The sequence below is a fragment of the Patiria miniata genome, unplaced genomic scaffold (genome assembly GCF_015706575.1).
Source record: "Patiria miniata isolate m_02_andy unplaced genomic scaffold, ASM1570657v1 HiC_scaffold_3, whole genome shotgun sequence".
NCBI classification, from domain to species: domain Eukaryota; kingdom Metazoa; phylum Echinodermata; class Asteroidea; order Valvatida; family Asterinidae; genus Patiria; species Patiria miniata.
In genome coordinates, this window is record NW_024037069.1 from 5436259 (window position 1) to 5459677 (window position 23419).

Here is a 23419-nt window from a genome sequence, read left to right on the forward strand (position 1 = left end):
CAAAGCAACTGTCTCAAGATTCAGAAAGCAACTCGCCCTGTCTGCAGAAATGCCAGAGAATTTCTGGAGAGAATCTACCAATGCGAAAAAGGCTTGTCAAAGCAAAATAAAACGAACAAAACTCAGTGAACAGAGAACAAAAATCTGCTACGGCCAAAAAAAAAAAAAAAATCAGCTTCCGATTTGAAAACAGGGTAGGTGCATTTGTGTAGGTAGGGAATTTTTTTTTCTGCTGATTTTTTTATGTGTGCGATCATATGGAGGCGTCTGCGTGAAGTCTAGGGTAAAAGGCTGAAATTCATGGTTTTGGGTGTTTTTCTCTCATTTTTCCCTTAAAAAAGTTAGGGGTAGGGGCTGTCAGAATAGGGTAGGTAGGGAAACTGGAAGCAGAACTTTTTTTTTTTTTGGCCTGATAATCTACTTGTGTTTCTACGCTGCCTCTACGTGTCTACTGATTGACTTTCAGGCAGGCACTCACCCTCCTAAACTAGGAGTAAATGTGCACGCAAAACTGTAAAAATATGGAAGACGAAGTTAAGCATGCAAGTTAAGCTGAATTCCACACAAAATATTCTTCTTTTTTTATCTAAGGTAATAACATACAACATTCGCTTTTGCTGTAGTTTATCATCAATAGATGGATTTGGGTTAAGTATTTTGTTACACTGACCTTTTTAAAGCTTTGTATTCATAGATGCTGGAAAAACCAAGGAAAAAAGTCATTCTTGTATACAGTCGAATCTCGTTAGTACAAACTCTGTTAATACAAAATTCTGGTTATAACAAACATAAAGCCTTAATCCCGACTGTGCATTTATGTGCACAATAATGGGACTGATGTTCCTCTTAATACAAAATTCTGATATAACAAACAATTTGGCTAGGTCCGAACGAGTTTGTATTAACGAGACTCGACTGTAGTCTGGTTCCCTGACCCTACTTCAGACGCAGTAGAGCAATTTATAGACGTCTGGGAATTGTCAGGTCAGAGAACCAGGCTAGCTGGCTTGTGCCCGTTCAGGGATGTGTAACCGATCGCTAACAATTGTGGACTCGCTACATTTGGGGTTGATTGGGGGCAGTACATTCATTAGAAAATAAGTCATTTTTTTCCCAAATGATAATTGGCCGACCATCGTTGGAAATTGGTAAAAAAAAATTACACTTTTTCTTGAATATGACAGCACATCTGTTGCCATGGTTTCACAGGATGCTTGAGACTATCATTCACTTACAGTCAAGTAAGGTATTTCATAATAATTTGGCAGTTTTGCTTTTTGATGCTTGCAAATGTTGTATATTACCTTTAATGGGAAAATACAACATTTGCAAACATCACAAAATAAAACTACCAAATTATTTTGAAATACCTTGCTGGACTTTTAGTGAATGACAGTGTAAAGCATCCTGTAAAATCATGGCACCTGGTATACTGTCATTTTCAAGAAAAGTGGTATTTTTGTATCAATTTCCAACGCTGGTCGGCCAATCAGCGTTGGAAAAAACTGGCTTTTTTTCAAATACTGTCCCCAATTGACCATCGCACTTGTTTGCAATCGATTATACACACCTATGAACGGGTACAAGCCAGCTAGACTGGTTCCCTGACCTTACAATTCCCCAATGTATGTAAACTGCTCTGTTTCTTCTTATATGGAGTCAGGGAACCAGACTACAGGAAAATGATAGTTTTTCTTGGTTTTTATAGCATTTTCGAACCCAAAACCTCAAAACAGTCAGTGTAACTATATTTGCTATGTATTTCCAACCCCCCAATTCCATCCATTTCTGAAAATTACAGCAAAAGCGAATGATGTATATTCCCTTTAAGGATCATAGCACTTTGGAATAATGAATTTAAAATGGATCCCCTACACAGATGAATATGCCATGCCAGGCAATGAATAAATGAACTTCCCATGATGTTAATGAGGCATTGTAAAGGACATAACCACTGGTGCATGCAAAATGTTATTAGAGTTCTATTCTTGGTAAAAACGACTCTTTTTCAGTTGATATCTATGCATATTTGATTGAAAAAAAAATATGGGACGCAACAGTATGACATGCAGCATGCATGTCAGCCTATGAGTTCCTACATGCTCAGGCATCATGTTTTTTTTCTTCAAATTCTATTATAAACAAGTACTTGCAAATGATAGAAATACAATAATCCTTTCTTTTTTTAGCTTTTTTAAGCTCTGCAGAAGTTTCTACATAAGTCACTTGGTGGTTTGTCGGTTTGTCATTAAAGCCAGAGTCCATCATTTGCAGCTATCCAAAAAAGTAACTGGCATAATTATTGTTGAAAAACATACTGGTTGAAAGATAGTAAGGGGACTAAACTCCCTGTGAAATTATTCTTTTTGGCAATTAAGCTCTCATTTTGAAGAAATCAACGAAAGAAGGCATTTCCAACGGTGCGTCTTAAGAAGCACCGTAGGAAAATTTAAATTAGTAGTTCGTTTTGTTATTCGGCGCAGCACGCGCAAGCATTGGCACGACGCACACGCGTGCGCGGTTCCTATAATTCGTCGGATCAGTGAGCGACATCGCGTAAAGCTGCAATTCAAAACAATTCAAAACATGATTTAGCAACTTTTGATTTGAAATTGAGATCTTAGAATGCTGTTTTTCTCGGAATATACAGCTGAAGCTGACCTGAAACTTCATCAGGTTAGTTGTTCAGTATCCTTCATTAGATTTTGAACACTTTTGTTGCTTCAAACGAACAAAATGCACAAATTACAAATGATGGACTATGTCTTTAAGCATTATCTTGTTGTCGTTCCAGCGCTGACAAAAAGCAAATGTTTTTTTTTTAATGCCACAGAATGACATTTTTGCAATAACTCAATCCATGTGTACTGTTTTTACAGCATAAATTAAGGTCAAATTCGCACAGACGTATGATATCTTTCAACATCAAAGTGCAAAGTTTCCAGCATTTTCTGCAACAGTAGAAGGCCATGGGCGTCGCGAGGGGGGGGGCAAGGGGGGGCACTTGCCCCCCCCTGGAAAAGCCAAAAAAAAAAAAAAAAAGGAAGAAAAAAAAAAAAAAAAAAAAAAAAAAAGAGGCGCGAAGACAAAGTGGTGTAAATTTTATGAGTTGGGGGGGGGGGCAAAATGTCCCTGCCCCCCTCTAAAACTGATAAATCGAGAATGTGTTGAGAAATACAAGCATTTTTTGACAAAAAAAAAATTTGCCCCCCTCTAGAAAAAATCCTGGCGACGCCCATGTAGAAGGCCAAAAAGAAATAAATAAATAAAGCCCAGACGCATACAAGGATATCCCAAACGGGAAAACGTGATGAAGAAAAAGTAAGTAATGGATGTTTTTTTGACAGCTTAGACAGACAGACAACAGATTTCGCAAATGAGAGATTTTGAGTGTTTGTTTCTCGCATCTTAAGACCTTTTCAATCTTTCTGCTTGTCTTATCAAAACAACGATGCCATGTCTCGCTAACGATGAACATATTGAAACAACTGCCCCTCTCCTTGTATCCGCTAACAATCAAATTAATTTGGCACCCACTGGGAATTGAATGGCATTTTTTCCGTCCTGTCAATTACAGACAGATCTCATAATTTAAGAGGGCGAAATGCCGTAAAAATTGTCAGTTGCTCACGGCAACATTAGTACGGCAGATAGGTGATGGGATTGTACCTTTGATGGTACATCAAGGAATTTGGCACACGTACAGAGCATGTCTTGAGCAAGATATTTGGCTATAGGGCCATCGAAGATTTGTCCTTTGAAAAAATATAGGTACAATAATCAGCAATGGCAGCCATTTTGAGCAACAATATTTTTTCAACGGACAAATCTGCGATGGCCAAATAGCCAAATATCTTTCTCACGACATACATGTACTCTGAATGTGTGCCAAATGCCATGCTTGTATCATCAAAGGCACGATTAATTCCCCAAAATATATCTTCCCTATCTGCCCCACTACATGGAAAGGATTTTGCAAAGTATTGAGTAAAAATGAAGAAATAACAATAAACCAATAAAAATGGTCGTAACCTTAGGTCCAGCAGCCCATTTTGCCACATGCACATTTCAACTTGTGCGTTCTGCGAGCGATTTTTGACCGGCGTGGCACAAAATGGCAGCTGGTAATTTCGAATATTTGAATATTCAGTCAAATATAGTGTCAAGTAATCGAATACTAATTATTCGAAAATGAACAGCCCTACGCAACAGTATATCCTTAATACTTTTCACATAATTTATTTTTTCCTTTTGTTACAAAAAATTAAACCTTCTGGCAAACAACCTCAGTGTCACACCGGTATGAAAATAAGAATTTTTTTTAATTGACAGCACGATTTGGGGTCTTGCTGTCTAAAAAAAACCAACCGATTTACCTACATATTCAAAGCAAATAAGCGAACTAATGGTACTGCTACACAAACAAGAACAACAACAAAATTTCAGAGCCAGATTTGGTACGGACTCCTTGCCTCAACAAATGACACAAGAGCTTAAATGGAATTCATCTTAACAGTGACCGCATTGTGAAGGACACTTTTCTGGTGTACACAAAGTAAGAAAAGCGTCCTTCAAAATGTGCACCCTTTGCCGTTTAACCAGTTCACGCCGGGGTTATTTTGACAAGAACGGAACGAGGCGCGGGATTTAATTTCACTCGACCTCAAGCCAGGCGGGTTGAAGTCATCACCCTCGGGCAGCACACTCATATTTCTGGCCTCGCTCAAGTGGTCTTTAGACCATGTGAGCAGATTCACTGATTAACTAATGCAAGACAACCGCCTCTTGACCTCTAGATTTTGACCAATCAGTGGGCGCTTTCGGATCTCCGGTCATTCAACGGTTATTACGTCATAGACATGGACAAAAAACCTAGACACAGCAAACAAAGGCTGTGGGCACGCACTATAATACGCGATACGGGCACGCCAAGCTCGTCTAGGTTTTACAGTTGCCTGGCCATTGTTGTATTACAAAACACTGCATGGAACTGACCAATCAAACATTTAGTCCTGATTTGGGAATGAAAAGACGTCACGATTTTGTAAAGTCAACTCCGATTGGCTGAGGCTCGTGATCCCATCAATCTGCATGCTATGACATATCAGACGTTAGACAGGAGGCTGGGCTCCGTGGATCATTTTTGATACTCAGACTAGCTGCGAGCGGGTCGTTGACAGATTTATCCATCCGGCCTCCAGTCCCTGCATGTTAATCTGTCATCCGTTCTGAATACCGCAAAACTTTTGCATGTATACACAACCGGCGCAAACTGGTTAAACTCCGGCGCGAACTGGTTAAACAATGAGGGCCTTTTACGCATGCAGGCGTCTGCATCGATATCTATACATTTTCCATCAAATATTTTTGGAAGAAATAAGAAAGATACTTTACCGGTTTCTGCTACTGCTGTTAATCGGACGTAGAGAGGTGGTGCGTCACACATTAGAAGTGCAAGGAGAATCAGTGTTACAAAGAGAAAGGGCAAAAGAAGAAGTTAGTGTTAATTCAAAGACACAACAACATATTATATTTAACAAAGAAAAGGGCGTTAATTTGAACATGTTACAAGTACATGTAGAACAGTGTTAACTCACATTCATTAACACCTAAGACATACCCATTCCTATTGGTCGAGAGCCCGTCACGTGACCGGTTTTAAACAGTTGATAAAGACATGGCTGGCTGGTCTTATACAGCAGTGTCACATGAAATTTGGACTCCTATGAAATCTGGTGCCAGCACCGTTTTATTGGTTGAACGTTCACAATCCTCACGTAGGCATGTGCAATACTACCAGTGAGTCAGTATTTCATAGTACTAAATTCACACTACACCAGTACATCTGCGCGGTGTGCCACATCACGCAGTAAGCGCGACGCGCGCGTCAATCTCCATTTAAGGAGTTGTTTACCAGGGGACCTTACCATTGTATAACTAGAGGGGTGTTTTGTTGATTGAAATAGTTGAAAATTTATAATTTTTAACTTGTTTTGACTTCTGAACTGAAAAGATTTGATTTTTCGACTGAAAAGGTATTTATGAGTGGGAAAAAATATGTGCTTGGTCGGTATTAAACCATGTTTAAAGACCGGTTGGAGTCTGGATTCTGATTATCAGCATCCAGACTCCAACCGGTCTTAAACAGAGTGTTTAAAACCTCCAAAACACACGTTTATTCCCTTAATATTGTAGGTGACATAACATTCATAACATCAGCTTGGGACGAAGTGCCTTAAAACTGCTACAAATTTACAATTAGCATAATTGCATAAATTTGTTATTATTTTTTAAGCATGGATTTGCATTTATTGCTTTTCACTCTAAAATTTTGCAAAATATTGACAATTTTTCTTCTTACAGAAAATTATTCATTTTAGTTGAAAATGTAACTGCTTTTATTTGTTGTCGCCTTCCATAGATACATCTCTCAAATGACGTCACTACCTACCAATTGCCACGTGCATCGGCATTTTGGGAGTGAGAAATTTCTTGACACCTATTGGCTGTGCTGTATTTTGAAGAAATTTCGAGCAACATGCACGCATGTTTAGAACATTTTGCACACTGCGTGTACATTCACCTGATGACTTTGAATACGTAGCTGTAATTTTGTTACGAAGATGGCTGTCTTATAATGAGAGGAGTACAAACAAAATTACCTGTTTTTTTAATATGTTATATTTTAACAGTTTATGTTTTTACAAGAAGGTATAATCATAACTTTTATTTTTTAAACCTAACCCCTTGTATATATATATTTACTAGAAAGTATCCTGAACTCGCCAAAATCCATCAATTTTGCCATGCAAAAACAATTTGGTGGCCAGTGAGGCTATCAGAATCCACCAGTTAGCCGGGAGTATAAATCTGTTGAGATCCTGAATCCATCAAAGTCCCCCAACTGCTCAATATGGAGGTATCCTGAATCCATCAAAACCCTGCAGTACCGATAGGCTTCATGTCCTGAATCCATCAAAATCCCCCAACTTTTTCAATATGGAGGTATCCTGAATCCCGGCGCCGAAATCCCCCAAAACAGGGTGTGGATTTTGATGGATTCAGGTTTGTTAGGGTTAAAAGAATTCACAGTATGGGCTCCATGCCCCAACAACAGAGGGCGCTTTTGTGAAGTACGCACAACGTATTTTATTCTGAAGCAAACAAAGCCATAGCGTCTTTACGTGTGTGTCAGGCGTCGTCAGGAATTATGTTCAAATGTCTCTTCCAGTGGTCTCCCCCACATACAACATTTGCTTTTGCTGTAATTTTCAGAATTGGACGGATTTGGGGGTTAGTATTTTATAGCAAATATTGTAACACTGACCTGTTTTAATGTTTGTGTTCATAGATGCTGGAAAAATCAAGACAAAAAAATGCTGTTCTGATAGTCTGGTTCCCTGACCTATACTTCAAACGAACTGCAGAGCAGTTTATAGAAGTTGGGGAATTGTCAGGTCAGGGAACCAGACTAGCTGGCTCGCACCCATTCACGAATGTGTAACCGATTGCCAAAACAATGTGGACGGGCTACTTAAATTTGGTAAATTGGGGGCAGTATTTGAAAAAAAAAGTCAGCTTTTTTTCCAACGATGGTCGGCCCTCCATCGCTGGAAATTCCATTTTTCTTGAAAATGATAACACATCAGCTGCCATGATTCAACAGAATGCTTTACAGTATTATTCACTTAGGCCAAAAAAAAAAGTCTCCGGTTTCTGGTATGCGTGCGCGTCGCCGTAGCCATGCGCGTCGGCAAAATGAAAAAGTTTTTTTTTCGATGAAAGATGATGTCTCAAAACCGCCAACTCACTGGTTTGACTGGAATCCTGCTGCTGCAAAATTTTAACGTGTTTTTAGATTGGGTTATGGTCGAGAATAAGCTCTATATGTGGCCTCTCTGGACTCCCATATATTTGCACTAAGTTTAGTCGGGCACCATTTGCAGTCATCAGCCGACATTTGAAGCAAAAAAATCAGGTAAAAAAAAAAACGCCGCGTCGCCGCACCACTTTTTGGGCAAGCTCCATACCAGAAACCGGAGACTTTTTTTTTTGGCCTTATACGGTCAAGTACGGGTATTTCATAATAATTTCGGGTATTTTTTTTTTTAAGTGTTTGGAAATGTTGTATAAACCTTCAACGTTGATGGGTTATTTGTGCAGGAGAGCCCACTACTCATATAATCATACAATTCATTTTATCAAAATAAGAATGGTTTATCATTTGAAAAAAATTTCCGTTATCCTAGAGGTTGCAGCGCTAAAGGTTAGCAGTCAATCCAAGCGGCCATGAGATCATTATTTAGCCATTCAACGGCCACAATAATCAAATAATATTGCCGTAATTACGTTTTCCCCTACTTACATCGAGCCAAGCCTGCAGAGACCACCAATGAAATTAGTTTCGGTCAAGGATGTTCAATTCTTGTTCTTTCAATTTTTTGTTTGTTTAATTTTTATTAATTATTTTTGTTTTGTGTTTGTCTTTTGTGAATTTTGATCACAGGCTGTGATCGGTTGTGACTATGAGTGGAGCATGAGATTTAATTCTCTTGTGTGTGGGAGTGTGTTTACAATTGATCAATATTTAATCGAGAGTGACGACAGAATGCATTCCAAAATCTCCCCCGTCCCCCCAAAAAAGCCAAAATATTCAAAAGACAAATTTGCAATGCTAGATAAAATTCTTAATGCAACGGGGGATTTTTGAAAGATCTAGCATTGATGGTAGTGTAGAGTATTGACCATTTGTAATTTGTGCATTTGTTTTCTTTTGAACCAACAGACTCAAAATCGACAGACCAATGCTTAAAGGGAAGATACAACATTTGCAAACATCAAAAAATGAAATGAGCAAATTATCAGGAAATTATGTCTTACTGGATAGTTAGGGAATGACAGTCCAAAGAATCCTGTAAAATCGTGGCTCCTGGTGTGCTGGTATTTTCAAGAAAATTTGTATTTTTCCAACTCTGGTCAGCCAACCAGCATTGGAGAAAACTGACTTTTTTCAAAACTGCTCTTAATTTTTCATATTTAGTTAGTCCGCATTTTCTTTGCAATTGCATGTTTTCACACCTGTGAAATGGTACAAGCAGCTGCTAGACTGATTCTCTGACCTTACAATTCCCCAAAGTCTATAAATTGCCCTGTTTCATCTTAAGTTGGGTCAAGGAACCAGACTACAACAACATGGTTGGTTTTCTTGAATTTTCCAGCATCGCCGAACCTAGCCTTTCACCCAGGCCACCGTGGCTTAGAGCGGCGGAGTTGCAAAGACCGAAGCGACTGGAGCAAAGATTAAGTCAGCACGCATGAGTGGCCATGAGGCCTTTCCCAACTTGATTTTGTTGAATTATTCATAGTTTTTATGCAAATAAGAAGAGTGCTGAAGGTTAACCAGTCACAAAGCGGATTTTGCCTAGTCGCTTCCATTTTTAAAAGAAGGGTGAGTAAGAAAAACGTAAGAGCAAATAACTGTAAGCTCAGATGAAAAATAAGTTCATACAATCAAATTTCTTGAAATATTTTTATAAGTAAAATTAAAATAAGATAATGTAAGAACAATTACGCGGTCACGATCTCGTGGAAAACTAGACTCGCATTTTTTATTTTTCAATTTTGTGCAAGCATCCGGGCGCGTCAACGCGTCCGGGTAGTAGCCACACACGCACTAAAAGGCTGATGATTGGTTGGAAATTTGCTACCCTTTTGGGGTAGCAAAAATCGAGATTATAAAGAAAAACATAAGAATTTTTCGACAAGTTAGAAAAGGCCCTCGTGGCTTTGCCACTCGTGTGTGTGGTCTCCATCGCCAGTCGCTTCACGTTTTCGCCGCTTTGAATGCGGGCAAGTTAAGCCACGATGGCCTTGGTGAAAGGCTACTCCGAACCTAAAACGTGAAACAAGTCAGTTTATCAATATTTGCTATAACATACTCATCCTCCAAATCCATTTACTTCTGAAAATTGAAACAAAAGCAAATGTTGTACATTCCCTCTAATTATAAACATGATGAAATTTGAGCTCAGTGAATGCTGTACATGTATATTTTGAGAAAACAAAATAAACATAAAACACGGTATTCTGGGTCTCAAATTCAACTTCAAAGTTGCCGAGTCGGATTTTGAATTACGCCCCTTTGTGATGATCGACGCACTCCCGTAATCAGCATTTGGGACATGATTCTCATTGAGCCAGTTGCAAGGGCGGATCCAGAACACAATGGGGGGGGGGGGGGTGCCAAAAACAAATTTGGTCCCCCAAAAACATGGGTCCCAAAAATTACAGCGTTGGCGACAATTTTTGAATTCTAGCTGCTATGTGGTGCGATCTGAGGCAATTTTCTGACCACATTTAGGAAAAGATGGTGGTGTATGCAGTTTCCACCTTAATTGCGACGTTTTTTGGAGGGGGGGGGGCATGGCCCCTGTTGCCCCCCCCCCCCTGTATCGGCTGGTATAGGTTATAACACACGTAGAAATGGTGGTTGGCTGTATGGGCTTAACCATTTCTTGAAGGGGGAAGATCTCACAACAGTGAGGAGGGCCTCGACAATTTTGTGAAGAACACGATCGCGCAATTAACAGTGAGGTGTAGATATGGCACGCTGTTATACAGGCACTGCACTCTATACCGTATATCGCCACGTTTGGCGGTCTACCAGAGACCAAGCAATTTGCCTGTCCCTAAAGGTATGTTCTGAACGGGCACTGCACTAGTTCAAAATGTTAACATATTAGTTTGGTTATTAATTATTCACTCCAGTGTATAAAGAATACAGCTTTGGGTGCAAATGTTAAACTAATAAAAATAGTTCACAAAAGGAAATTGTAAAAAGTAAATTGCAAAATGTAGTATTTTTTTGAATTGGCAAAATTTGTGCACGTTATGTCCCCATGTCTACCGCCCTCGTGCGGTTGGGAGCAAGCCTAATAGAGTCTTTCTATGTCAATGCAATGGTTTACCTTGCCCTTGCTAGTTGCTTCTTTTCTTCATCGGATCTCTCGACTCTTCCGTCTTCCGGTGCGGCCTCTAAATCTTTTAAGACTCTGCCGGTGAAAAGACAATGCCAGATTTTATCGGGGAAAGTCAACCCAGAAAGGAGGTTAAATTAAAAATAAACCCTGGCATATTCATGAGCGATATTGCGTTGTAACCATAGAGCTATATTAAATTACTAGAGGGCTAGACTTGTGTACAAAGTGATATGCTGGGCGCATCCATGTTTGTACACAAGTCTATGGAAAACTCAAAATTTTGAAAGGCTTGTGTAAGGCTTTTGTACGGCTCTTTGCATATTTGTGTTTGTATTATATGCAGGTGCGTTACCGAAGCCGATACGCCCTAAAACGAAATGCAAGATCAGCAAATGAGCGTGTCATTTTGCTGTGCGCAAACAGCGCAATTAATCATTACCTTTTTTTAAACCGTAATGATGCGCTGAAGTTGTTTGCGTACGTTCTACTAGCAGATTGCATTTAGAGTACACTTTCAAATTTCAATCCATCTAATTTCATTGTTTTCTACAAACATGCACATGAATTTGAAATGTCTGCGTCTATGACGGCATCAAAGCGTCACCGCGTGCAAGAGGAGTTAGCGCTCTAGTAATTTAATATAGCTCTATGGTTTTAACATTGTTAGTGTTTGTGCTTTTGCAACTGAATTTTGTAAGCCGTTGTCCATTGTCTCCGGTCCCAAGGCCGTAGGAAGCGGTACGGCAGGTACGGCTATGGCCGTACCAATAATAACAGGCATATCTTTTTTTAAAATGTATATACAAGGCCTTGCATGGCCCCAAGGGTGGATTTTTTTTTTGGTTTCTAGATGCTCTGTGGTGCGATCTGAGGCAATTTCTGACCACTTTAACCATTTTTTTTAGAGGAAAAGATGGTGGTGTATGCAGTACCTGCCTCTATTGCGACGACACTGCAAAAAAAAAAAATGGGTTCCATTTTTTTGGGGGGGGGGGGGGCATGGCCCCCGTTGCCCTCCCCCAAACTTTTCTTGTGTTGTTTTTGTGTTTTGTTTTTGTGTTTGTGTTTAAAAGGGAAAGGGCGTAATCATACATGTCGCCACTAGGCCTACATGTTAAGTTAAACGTAATGGCGATTGGCCGCCACCATGAATTTTAGTTGTCCTCAGACTAGTACTTGTGTTTTCTTAAAAAGAAGTGGTTTGCTAGACCCGGTTTTGTGCAAGCAAAATTCAGGGAATAATCCGTTGAAGTTAATATCTTGTTGGAAAATTCCAAAATCATTCAAAGAAAGTAATTACCGCTGTGAATCAGAGTTTATGAAGGGACGGAAAGTGGGATTTGCTATCAACAAGACCGTTCGTCATTCTTTACCTGATGGGATGTGAATCAATTGGAGGATGAGAGACTCTGCGAGCTGATGTATTTTTTTTAGAAAAAAAAGTTAACAAATACGCTCGGCAGTTCAATCATGTACGTACACTGGTATATCCATACCGGTGAATTAAATTTCTAAAAAATACATCAGCCCGCAGAGCCTCTCGTCCTCCAATTTGATTCACATCCCATAAAAGGTAAATAATGGGGAACGGCCCTGTTGATGCTGATAGCAAATCCCACTTTCCGTCCCTTCATAAACTCTGATTAACGGCGGCAACTTTCTTGAAATGATTTTGGAACTTTCCAACAAGATATTAGTATCAACGGATTATTCCCTGAATTTTGCTTGCACAATACCGGTTCTTCCTTGCTATTTTCTCAGCTAGAAAACCACTTCTTTTTAAGAAAACACAAGTACAAGTCTGAGGAAAACTAAAATTCATGGTTAAATTCCATTTAACTTAACGTGTAGTGCATGGCGACATGTATGATTACGCCCTTTCCCTGTAAACACAATCATGGATCAAGCTAAAGAGCACAAATCTAGAAAGAGAGTCAAGCTTTTATGTAAAGTTCATCAAGTGACATATACTGGTTAAACTTGCAGATGTGCAGTGCTCCAAAATGTTTCTTGTACAAATTACGAAGAATAAAATTCCCTGTATACATGCATAGTGTTGGGGGGGGGGGGGGGAGTGGCTTTTGGTTACATTTGGGAGGGATTGGGTCAAATCCTGGATCTGCCTCTGCAGGCCTGCCAACTCTAATACATTGAGCGTAAGACTCACACATTTCAGGTTTTTAACGCCGACATGGGATTTCTCACGCAAAAAAAAAATATATATATAAAAAGATAATTGACTCCAAACTTGAAAATGATGTTTAAATGATGATAGCTCAAAAAAAGGTTAAAGTGGTCAGAAATTGCCTCGGATCGCACCACAGAGCGTCTGGAATCCAAAAAAATTCGGGGCCCTTAAGCGGGCCCCGAACCCCACGCCGTTAGGGCTTCGCGCTACGCGCTCGCATCAACTGAGCTCCCTGCCCTGAGATGAGCCTGGCCAATGAATTTTAGCTTCCTACGGGCCTGTCCGGTCCAACGTCTGATAATTAAATCTAAGCAAGCAAATTTATGTGCTCTTGTGCGCCAGCCATCGGCGTCAACTTTACAAAATTGTGACTTCGTTTCAATCAGAAATTTGGACAAAGCTAATGATTGGTCAATTTGAATGCCAAACACCAACGCCGGGCATCAAGCTAGAGATCTATGTATACATCCCAGGCACAATGTTGGATCTCACAACTGTTAGCAAAATGCTGCGCGTATAGAATACGCGAACATTCACTGTGTGTGTGACATGAACGCGCAAGAGGGCGTTCGCATTACGCGCGTTATTTATTGTTTGATGATCATTCGGAGCCACAGGATGTTTGCGCATCGCGTAACATGTCGTTACAGGCCGTGTGAGGCAGTCATACACAATTCACAACGTAAAAGCATACTTGTCGTGTCTGTGTTTAATTATATGTCTACGACAACGGGTCACCGAAGACCTGATATAGGAGGCACCCACTGAATGGTCGGAATCTGGAGGTCAAGTCGCAGTCTTGATTTGCATAAATAATTGCCGAATCTGCTAAAATATCATAGATTACAAAGGGGAAACTATAGTTCGAGGTTCCTTTCATTAGTGCTTCAATGTTGAAATGTCAGAGTTTTACTCCATTTCCAATGCCAAATTTTGCTATGGCCCTTTCTGTGTGTTAAAATAAAATTTGCTTTTATTGTTATTATTTTTTTTTATTAAAGAGGACTGTATCTTTTTTATGCATATAATTTGCCCTGAACAAGGCTCTGGATACAGGGCTACTAGAGAAATATAATGCTACATGTAGGTTCACACATTCCCAATTTTTAAGCCGAACCGCTGTGAATAGCAAATCTTGAGTAAACCGGTTCTTGGCTGCCTCGGGATGATTCTGTAAGTTCAGTGGAAGATCGTTAAAGATCGGGAAGCGCCGTCAATTTTGGACATGTTCAACATCATTTCGGGAACCAATTTCAATTCTGGGTTTATTCTTGTTGTATTCATAACTAATTCTGGATATTTTTACAGGCTTCTGGGAACTCTTAGTCTTACAGCATTTCTCACAAGATTCGTAGAGTTTTTTTGGTGTTGAACAGTCCAGAATCATGCCGAATCATTACGAATGTATCAAGAAATGTACTAGTTAAGAATAACTTACAAATACACTAAAGCGGCACAATTCTGGGTCATGATACTTGACTTAATCGTAAGTTATTCTTGACAAAATTGCTACAATTCAGTTTTATTAAGCATTGTCAGCCTGCTTATTACTTGGGTCAATATTGGTCAAGACCCCCATTGGTTTGTACACAGTAGGCCAGGAGGTGAGGAAGAACATTTTGACCATTGGTGACCTCTTAAGCAAAGGGAGGGTTCTAATCAAATCGCAATCATTCGGCTTGGTTCGATCTGAATCGGCTTCCAATTTGTACCTAGTTCTTATTTCTGTTTCATTATTGTAAGTCATTCTTACAAACAGCGGATTGGGGCTAATTTCTCCCGTTGCCATCAAGAATTTTGTTTCAGGATAGACCGGGGTATTTGTAGCCTTTAGTCAAGTCCCAAGCGTCTATACCCGGACCATCCGGACCGTAAACGCACCTCGGATGCTGGAACGTAATAACTAGTCTTTACTATCTCGTGGACTAATCACTTAATCATTTATTCACGTAATATAAATCAAGCAATATAAACCAATCATCTTACGGTGGTTTGCAGTTACCAGCAACAGCTCGCACGCCATGGCGCGCGTGCTGTCTGGCGCCAGACAACGGCTGATTTACATTAGTAGTTCTGCATTTTCATTGGTCAATTCACAACGGGTAATGCATTATGCATGTCTACCAAATCGGTAGGCAAATGTAAAAAAAAACATAAGCGTTCTCCACGAGATGATAAAGGGCTTCGCCGCTCGTGCTAGTCTTTTTAAGTGTCAGCATCCGGGGTACGTGGGGTGTCCAGGTAAGCGCGTGGGACTTGACTAAAGGCTAGGGTATTCGTAGCAGTAAGTAGGGAATGTGTGACACTAGCATAAAGAAGAGTAGCCGCTCAGGAAAACTGAAGGAAGTGAAATTTCAGGACAGATCATTGGTTGGAGGGAAAAGCACCAGGCAAGGAATTCCAAAGAGATGCAGCACGTGGGAAAAAAAGATTTAAAATGGCCTAAGGCTTTGCTCAGTCTGACCCCACTAGATAGCCATCCGAGCGCTCAACCCGCCAGGTTTTAGTCACTGAAACATTTGTGTTTCTGACGCTCGTTCTATCGTCATGACGCCACGCTTTGCCATTAATGTAATTTAGCCAACATAGCAACTCTGTAATAAAATGAACATGCAAGGAATCTCCCGTCAATAAATCGCTCTCCAGACATATCGATCCCCCACCTACGTATTTTTATCAACCCACCCGATATCGCCAAGCTGGTTTTTTTTAATTCCGGCTGTAATTTATTCTAGTCACGTTCCAGGCGTTTGCTCGAGGCACATAGTCTGCCCGTGAGTCAAGCACGCTCAATTGGCGCTCGTATGCACAAAGCTACGTTTATTTTGGCACGGAGGTGCAATTAAACACGGTGTTCGGAATCGGCGAACCGTTGCAGATTTCTTCAGCAAACAGGCACCCTTGCGAGTTCCTGTCCAAAAGTGTAGACTTTTTCATTTTGATTATTCAGGGTGTTTCAAAAAAAAGGAAACCGAGCTTATTTTGTTGATTTCTCGGGTATGACTAATTATTTAGGAAAATGGTAGCCAGGTCTGTTACATATAACCATGTCTTCTTTTTCTTGACACCACAAACTCCATTTTACCGTCACGGATGGCTGAGCACCAAGTGCCATTGATAAACAGATGTCAGTTCGCAGTGTGTGAGACTTTTCACTCGACACTTCTTGCAAACCGCAGAGCACGATGCCGACTTATACAGAGGAATTTGTGTGGTTTTGAGGAAATGGGACTGAAAGTAACACGCCGATAAAATGGCGGCTTACAAAGGCCGTCTTAGAAATGAAAATGTCAATGGAAATGCATTAGAAACAATCGGGACTTTTGTCAGACGGCCGATTTAAGCGACATGATGGTTTATACGATGTCGGTTTCGCCGGAGTTTACTGTATATGAAATAAAAGGAATGGAACTTACAGCATGTCATTTGTTCTTTCGTCCGTTGTTGCCTTCAGGTTCATTTGACTGCGGAATAAAAATCAAGAATTTATAAAAATTGTTAACAATGTAAATATTTGTGAAACACTTATTGCAGTGATTCAAGAAATATTCTACAAATTTAAGCTCTCCAGAAATTGGGGGGGGGGGGGGGGGGAAGGCAACCTTGTACCCAGGGTGTCAAGTACACTCCCACCACTACGGTACCTGCTTTCTCACCCTGGTATTGGATTATTTGCGTATCCAACAATTTTGAATTAGGAATAGTCTGGTGCCTGCCCGTGCTTAGCGTTTATTTTTATAAGCAGTGTCTGGGGTAACAACAGAATCAATTTGTCGCGCCGCGAGTTATGAAAACACACTTTTTTTTTCAAAGTTTAAATGTTACAATCTTATCACACCAATATGCAGTATCACCTTTCATATTAATATGAGCAAATTGGGAAGGAAAAGAATATTTGTATGAAGGTGTGAATGGAAAAATTACCATGATCGTTAAAACACGTAATTGCGGTATCAAATCAGAATACAGGAAGAAAGTTTCCTATCCACGGCTTACTATTGGAAACGAGGTTGGAAATAAAGTAAGCCTGGGAGGGGGGGGGGGGAGGGGGTGGCGGGCTAGATCTGCTTTCGTCAACAATCAACATCATAACTCTGTTTCTGTTTTTAAAAAAATTCAGAAATGCAGCAGATTCACAAATTGCACAGAAAGAAAAAAACTGTGACTAGAAAATATCTAAAAGTAAGAACTTATCAAGTATTTTTTCCTAATTCAGAGACTTCAATAAAGACGCCTTAATATAAAGTGAGAACACCGTGGGCTGCAGCTAATTAAGAAACACTTTTTTTTTCAGTGTTGAAAAGCTTATGAACTCTACCTTCCAATATGTATCCATATTTGCAATGTATTTTTTTTAAACCTGTAGAAAAAGAGGGCGATTTTAGGGATTTTTTTTTTTGGGGGGGTCACCCTGTAGCAGGATGATAATAATAATAATAATTTGGGAGGCTTATCATCCTTACTTGCAGCTGGTGTGCTGAATTGCAAAGGACGCGGCTGCAACATGGTCGGGCCGCTGGCACGTAATATAATAATATGACCACGGAGCACAGCCTGAGATCGAAAGTGTTTGATTTTTCCGGAGGGAGGAAAACCGGAGGGCCCGGAGAAAAACCCTCGTGGCACAGGAGAACACCAACGCACAACTCTACTCACATGCGATCCGCGGCGAGGATTCGAGCCGTGGTCACCTTGGTGAGAGGCGAGCGCTTTACGCACAAGCCACCCATGCCACCCTAGCTTGAAAATTAGCTCTGCTTGCGGCATTAACCCTCCTATGCAAACATACATTCTGTATACATTCTGTGCCCAGTAGTCCTTTCAGTCAAAATAAACTTTGTTTTCAACAGTTAAGAATTCCCGGCCTACATAGAGCAGGGTTGACGGGCTCACTGTGAAATGTAACTTGCTACATCTATGCTTTGACTCCGGGTGATTGTTAAGCCAGCTGTGGCCAGCTTTGTCTGTTCATGGTCTGTTGACTGAGTTTGACTAGTCACAGTGCTTGCTTGACATATGATCTGAATGCTGATGACTAGCCTGTGTTAAAAGCATAGCAGGGGACGTGAAAGTGAATTTTGACTGTCTATGACTGTTTAAATAGCAGGAGGGTTAAAGGTCATGAGGGGTTTTTTTTTAAATAAAAAAGGTCACAATTCTCTGAGTGGATTACCTTTCACGATTAATTTGCATGACAATAACATTTGGAGCTACAAATATCGCCCCCTGTTCACTAAACAAGCAGCCTAAAAAACCCAAACTCCAATTTATAAATGATGAATGGCGGATCGAGTCGATTCCCTTTTCCCTTCGTGGAAATGAACGCGCTTCGCCCTCCGGCACGGAACACAGAGACGACAAATTAAATCATGCCAGCGGCCGAAACATATCAACCGATACCGCCAACAAAGGAGATGACAGAAGGGATTTAATGGAGTTAGGTAGAGTCTTTTTTTGGGGGAGTCTAGGGCCCCTCTTAATTTGTTTAGCGATATGGTAAGGGACAGGCATTGCTCAATTGCAAAATGCCAAGGCTATACGGTCGTCATAACAATATTTTCAGAGGATTACTGCTCGGGTATGCCAACATGCACAAAGCTTTGTTGTATTTTTTTTTGTCATGCTCAGGTATTTTATTTGTTATTTTAGTGAACATGGTTAGCTGCACATAGGTTGCACGATTATGACAGACTTCATGGGGAGGAATTAAAAAAAAAAGAATTTGAAGTGAATATACGTCATTGTTGAGAATGAAAATATAAAAAAAAAGAAATGTTTGCTCTTTGTACCTGTACATATTAAAATTTTCAGCTTTTTTTTGAAAGGCATGTCCATGTATGTTCATGTACAGCACGTCCAAAAATATCTGCGGCATTTTTTTGCTAGGCTCTAGTGTCGCCGCGGAAACACGTACCGCCATTATTTTTATATCATTTTAAAGCTTGGAATCTTTATCCCTGGTAAGTATTGGTTTGATTTTCAAAAGGGTTTTGAAATGATTTGTGCTCAAATAAAGGCATGTCCAAAAAAACTCAACCGATTTCAAGGAAAATCAATCATCACATTTTTCTCATGTGGAAATGGTTCATCATGTTCATGATGTGACGATCTCGTTGCCTTTTACTTTCTGTGTTTCCTATATTCTTTTCGATTTTCGTAGACTACACTGTTCACCTTAAATGAATTCACAATATTGTTCTTCGTTTCAAATTCAATTTTGAAATGCACGTGCAAGTATGTACCTATTCAAATAGCGTGCTCAAAGTGTGACTCCAGTTTGCATCTGATGTACCGCATCATCGATTTTCCTTGAAATCGGTCCAGCTTGTTTTCAACGTGCTGTTATTTGAACACGAATACTTTCAAACTCTTTTAAATATCAAACCAATACTCGCAAGGGATAAAGTTCAGATTCCAAGCTTTTAAAACGGTATAAAAATAATGGTGGTATGTTTTTCTGCACCAACGCAAGATGCCTCAAATGTTGGGACCATTGTTTTATTGAAGTTCTGCATGTAGCACTTGCAAAATCTAGGACATGAAAGCCTAATATTCAAAAGCTTTGAAGAATCATTCAAATCACTTATGTACTTTTCAAGTTACGGAATTTTACACACAACCACCATTTTGAGGTTCTGTCCACGGATCACAAAGAAATTCAGTGTTAACAAATCACATAGGGATGTGTGTGAACTGTTTTCCTTTTGCTGAAAGAACGCACACCTTTTTGCTGATCCATGGACAGAAATTCAAAACGGCGGTTGTGTTTAAAATTCCGTAACTTGAAAAGTACACGAGTGATTTGAATGATTCTTGTACTAAAACAAAGCGTATGAATTGGGCTTTTATATCCTAGATTATGAATGTGCTACATGTACATGCAGAACTTCAATGAAAAAATGGTACCGACATTTGGGTTTCGTTTTTTCCCACTTACCCTGTATGTACATACAGTAGCGGGTAGGGTGGGTTGGGGTGGGGTGGGGTAGGTACCATACATATGGGGGGGGGGCTTAGGTTGGGTGGGGTTGGTTGGGGTGGGTAGGGTAGGGTAGGGTAAGATGTTTTAGGGGTTTGGATGGGGAGGGGTTGGGGTAGGGAGAGGTGGGGTGGGATGAGGTAGAATAGTGAGTATGTGAAGATTGGGGAGGAGTGGAAAGGGGGGGGGGGTAGGTTTGGAATTTGGAAGGCATTTAGAGGTTTGAATCACTCGTCTCCTGTTCAAGTCTGCTCTAAATTTTGCTTGCTATTCCCAAACATTTGAAACTATAATGCCCAAACTGTTTTTCTTGACACATTCATTTCAGACCCTACTCAAAATCACAGAGAAAAAGCGGCACAGAATGAATACAGAAACTTTGGAAATTGAGAAATGTCATCAGACAAATGATAGGTATGGCCTTGCACGCTAACAAGTGCTATTTTTGGTCCTGCTAATGATCAGTTTATGTCTTCTTCACAAATGACCTCTGAGAAAAACATATGAGTTCAGTCATTAACGCGAGGCCAGCGTGACAGGAGGCAAAAGGGAAGGCCTAAAATTCATTTGACATTTGAGCAGAATTTTGGTACCGGGTAGATGTCAGAGACAGCTTTGGGGTACAGAGAGCGGGATAGTTGCGCACCGAAACGGGGGGGGGGGGGGGGGGGGGGGGGGGGGGGGGGGAGACAATCTCGCTAATGCCAGTGGTTTTTCAAAACGGCAGCGCCACGCAGAGGAAAGACTCGCCCAATTTTCATCTGAAAACATTTATTTTTCGATAGATTCTGTGAAATACGTGGCAACGGATGAAATTCAATACAGTTATTGCTATTTTATTCTACGTTTTCTGGTGTGATTTAAATCAACGTTTTCAAGAAAATGTCATTTTAGATCGTCGTCTGCTTTCCATTTTCACACCATCATGGGTAAAAAGGGACAACTTAAGTTGGGATTTTTGAAACGTTCTCCAGTTTCCCCAAATATACCACTTATCACAGCATCTGAATGAGGTATTCAACTTAAAAATGTCATTATGGGTTTGCGAGTTATTTGCGAAAAGGTTTGCATTTGTTAGGTAGGATTGATTTTTGTAGTTTCTGTCGAACAATTACCGTGCCCGATGCTCTGTGTGTCTTTGGCGTTGCAAGGTTATTTTTATTGGGTGGGGGGGGGGGGGGGGATACACGTGAAAAAGGCACTCGTCTCATCCATGCTGAAAGGTAGACAGGGTTGTTTTACTGCAACATGGCCTCCATAAAATAACGAGCTCGATTGGAAATATCAAGGAAGCTGCGGGCCAACGAATTCGTGTTCACGCACGAGTCACTTGATTGTGCCATGTAATTCCTGGAAGGAGTAGTGTTTCTAGTAACAGTCAGTTGCCGTGTCACGCGTAGCTGCTCTATTTTCTCGTCCACAAAACTAAACAGCAATGCGAGTCCAGTAACAGCAACGCGAGTCCAGTAAATGGCCGTAAAAAGAGCTTCAGAAAATTCGCAATTTTCATGGCAAACCACAACCGATCCAAACAAAGTTGTTTTAGGAAAGACCCATACATACTTCATACATCCATCAAGGTATTTTTTCGCAAAAAAAAAGGATTTTGATGCATTTTGACGATATCATTTCACGGACAAATCGACTAAAAATAAGGTGATGAAATTTCCGGGTTTTTTTCGAGAACGACGAAAGTCTCCCAAATGTTGAGGTAATCAAAGGAAATAATGAACCTTCTTCTACAAAATATCTTGTGAACGTGATGTCGTTAATATTTTAGAATTCGATGTACACCTAATGTTTCAACAACTTCCATTTTTCACAACGCGAATAGATCGTCGCCATCGTAAAGCATAGAGCGCGTAGGATGAACCCAAACAAGGTGTGACTTGTGACCCATACGCCCACTGATTGGTCGAGCTCGAGTATGGCCTGCTTAATATTCATAAGTCATTCATTGCACATTCGCACGTGCTATTCACAATGTTTTCAGGCCAACGTACATGTACATTTGTACGTCGTCGTACTTACGTTCATTTACACTCGTACATGTGATTGCAAATCATGAAATCTCGCAAAAGTCTTCATTTTTCAACCGGCGATTTGGACCAAACATTAGAAGTCTCCTGCACGTGTTTCACATGAAAATGAAGCATATACTTTCCTCTATCTACTGAGCCTTGCCGTTTCTTTGGGCCTTTTTTAAGAATCGAATGTATACACCTAAAAACTATCGGCCCTCGCTTTTGTTGATAAAAAATATGATTTTGTTTGACAGGCCGTAACAACACTTTATATTTGTCAAAAGCAGTTATTTTTGGTATCAAAATAAAGCACACGATTGCAACTTTTCACTTATTTAGCCATCTTGGCCAAACAGTGCATGTATTCAGGCACTTTTCGTGTTTTTCTGTAGTCTCAAATAAATCTCGTAAAATCTTGCGTACGCTTTTGGGCCATGCGTGCATGACCTCGGGACAAGAAACTGAGGTCAAACAGGGCTGTGTGCGTGACATGGCCACTGACTGGTAAAAAAAAACATCACAGTGACCCTATAATGATCTTTGACCCCATTTGGTCACGTGACGTGTTGGGGCTGGGCTATACTGATACTTTTGGCAAAGTTTGCTTGAAATCGGTCAAAATATGTAGGAGCAATAGACAGTGTCAGCGTTTGCAGGCGCAGTTTTAGAGCCTTTATTTTTGGGGATAGCAGGTGGATCCAGAAATTGTTACAGGGAGGCGTGCTGAAAAGTAGACTGTTTTCTTTTCTCTGGACACTTAGCCCCCGAAAATCAAAAGGTGGGGTGGAGGGGGGGGGGGGGGGGAGGGGCTATTAAATACTAAAATCATGCACACTGTATTACCTAATAAGTAAAAGTGTAGAAATGCCCCCTTCATAGCCCCCCCCCCCCCTCCCCGTAGAACCACGCCTGAGCGTTTGTCGAACAGAGAGTCATCATGATTGTTGAGCTGCTATCTCGCAGCTAAAAAAAGTGGGAGGGTGGGGGGGGGGGGGTGGGGACCATCTTCCTACAAGAGCACTGTTCAAACCAGACAATGATGGCCACTATCGAACAATAGGTGGCGGCACAATTATTTGTACAAATACTACAAACAATTAGCATAAAGAACATCAATCTTTATTTCAGTATTCCCATTATAGGCAAGGCAATGACAAACAACCTCTGAAATGTTGTTGTTTTTCGATCACCTTGACTCTTTGACTCTTGTTCAGGGACGCTATTATTTTTTCATAAATCTCTCCTCTAA

The 23419-nt window shown here is 40.4% G+C and overlaps 1 protein-coding gene across 4 annotated transcripts in view; it reads right to left on the reverse strand.

The window, feature by feature from the left end:
• Nucleotides 1-23419, reverse strand: part of LOC119737512 (sodium/calcium exchanger 2-like) — a 73816-nt gene that overhangs the window by 33992 nt on the left and 16405 nt on the right. The window contains exons 4-7 of one of the 4 annotated variants that reach the window (XM_038211930.1): nt 16584-16631; nt 10968-11051; nt 5395-5409; nt 479-511 (exon numbers count right to left, since the gene is read on the reverse strand). In XM_038211930.1, coding sequence (XP_038067858.1) covers nt 479-511; nt 5395-5409; nt 10968-11051; nt 16584-16631 — 180 coding nt within the window. The remainder of the gene's footprint in view (nt 1-478; nt 512-5394; nt 5410-10967; nt 11052-16583; nt 16632-23419) is intronic. The other 3 variants (XM_038211931.1, XM_038211932.1, XM_038211933.1) reach the window with 3 other exon arrangements.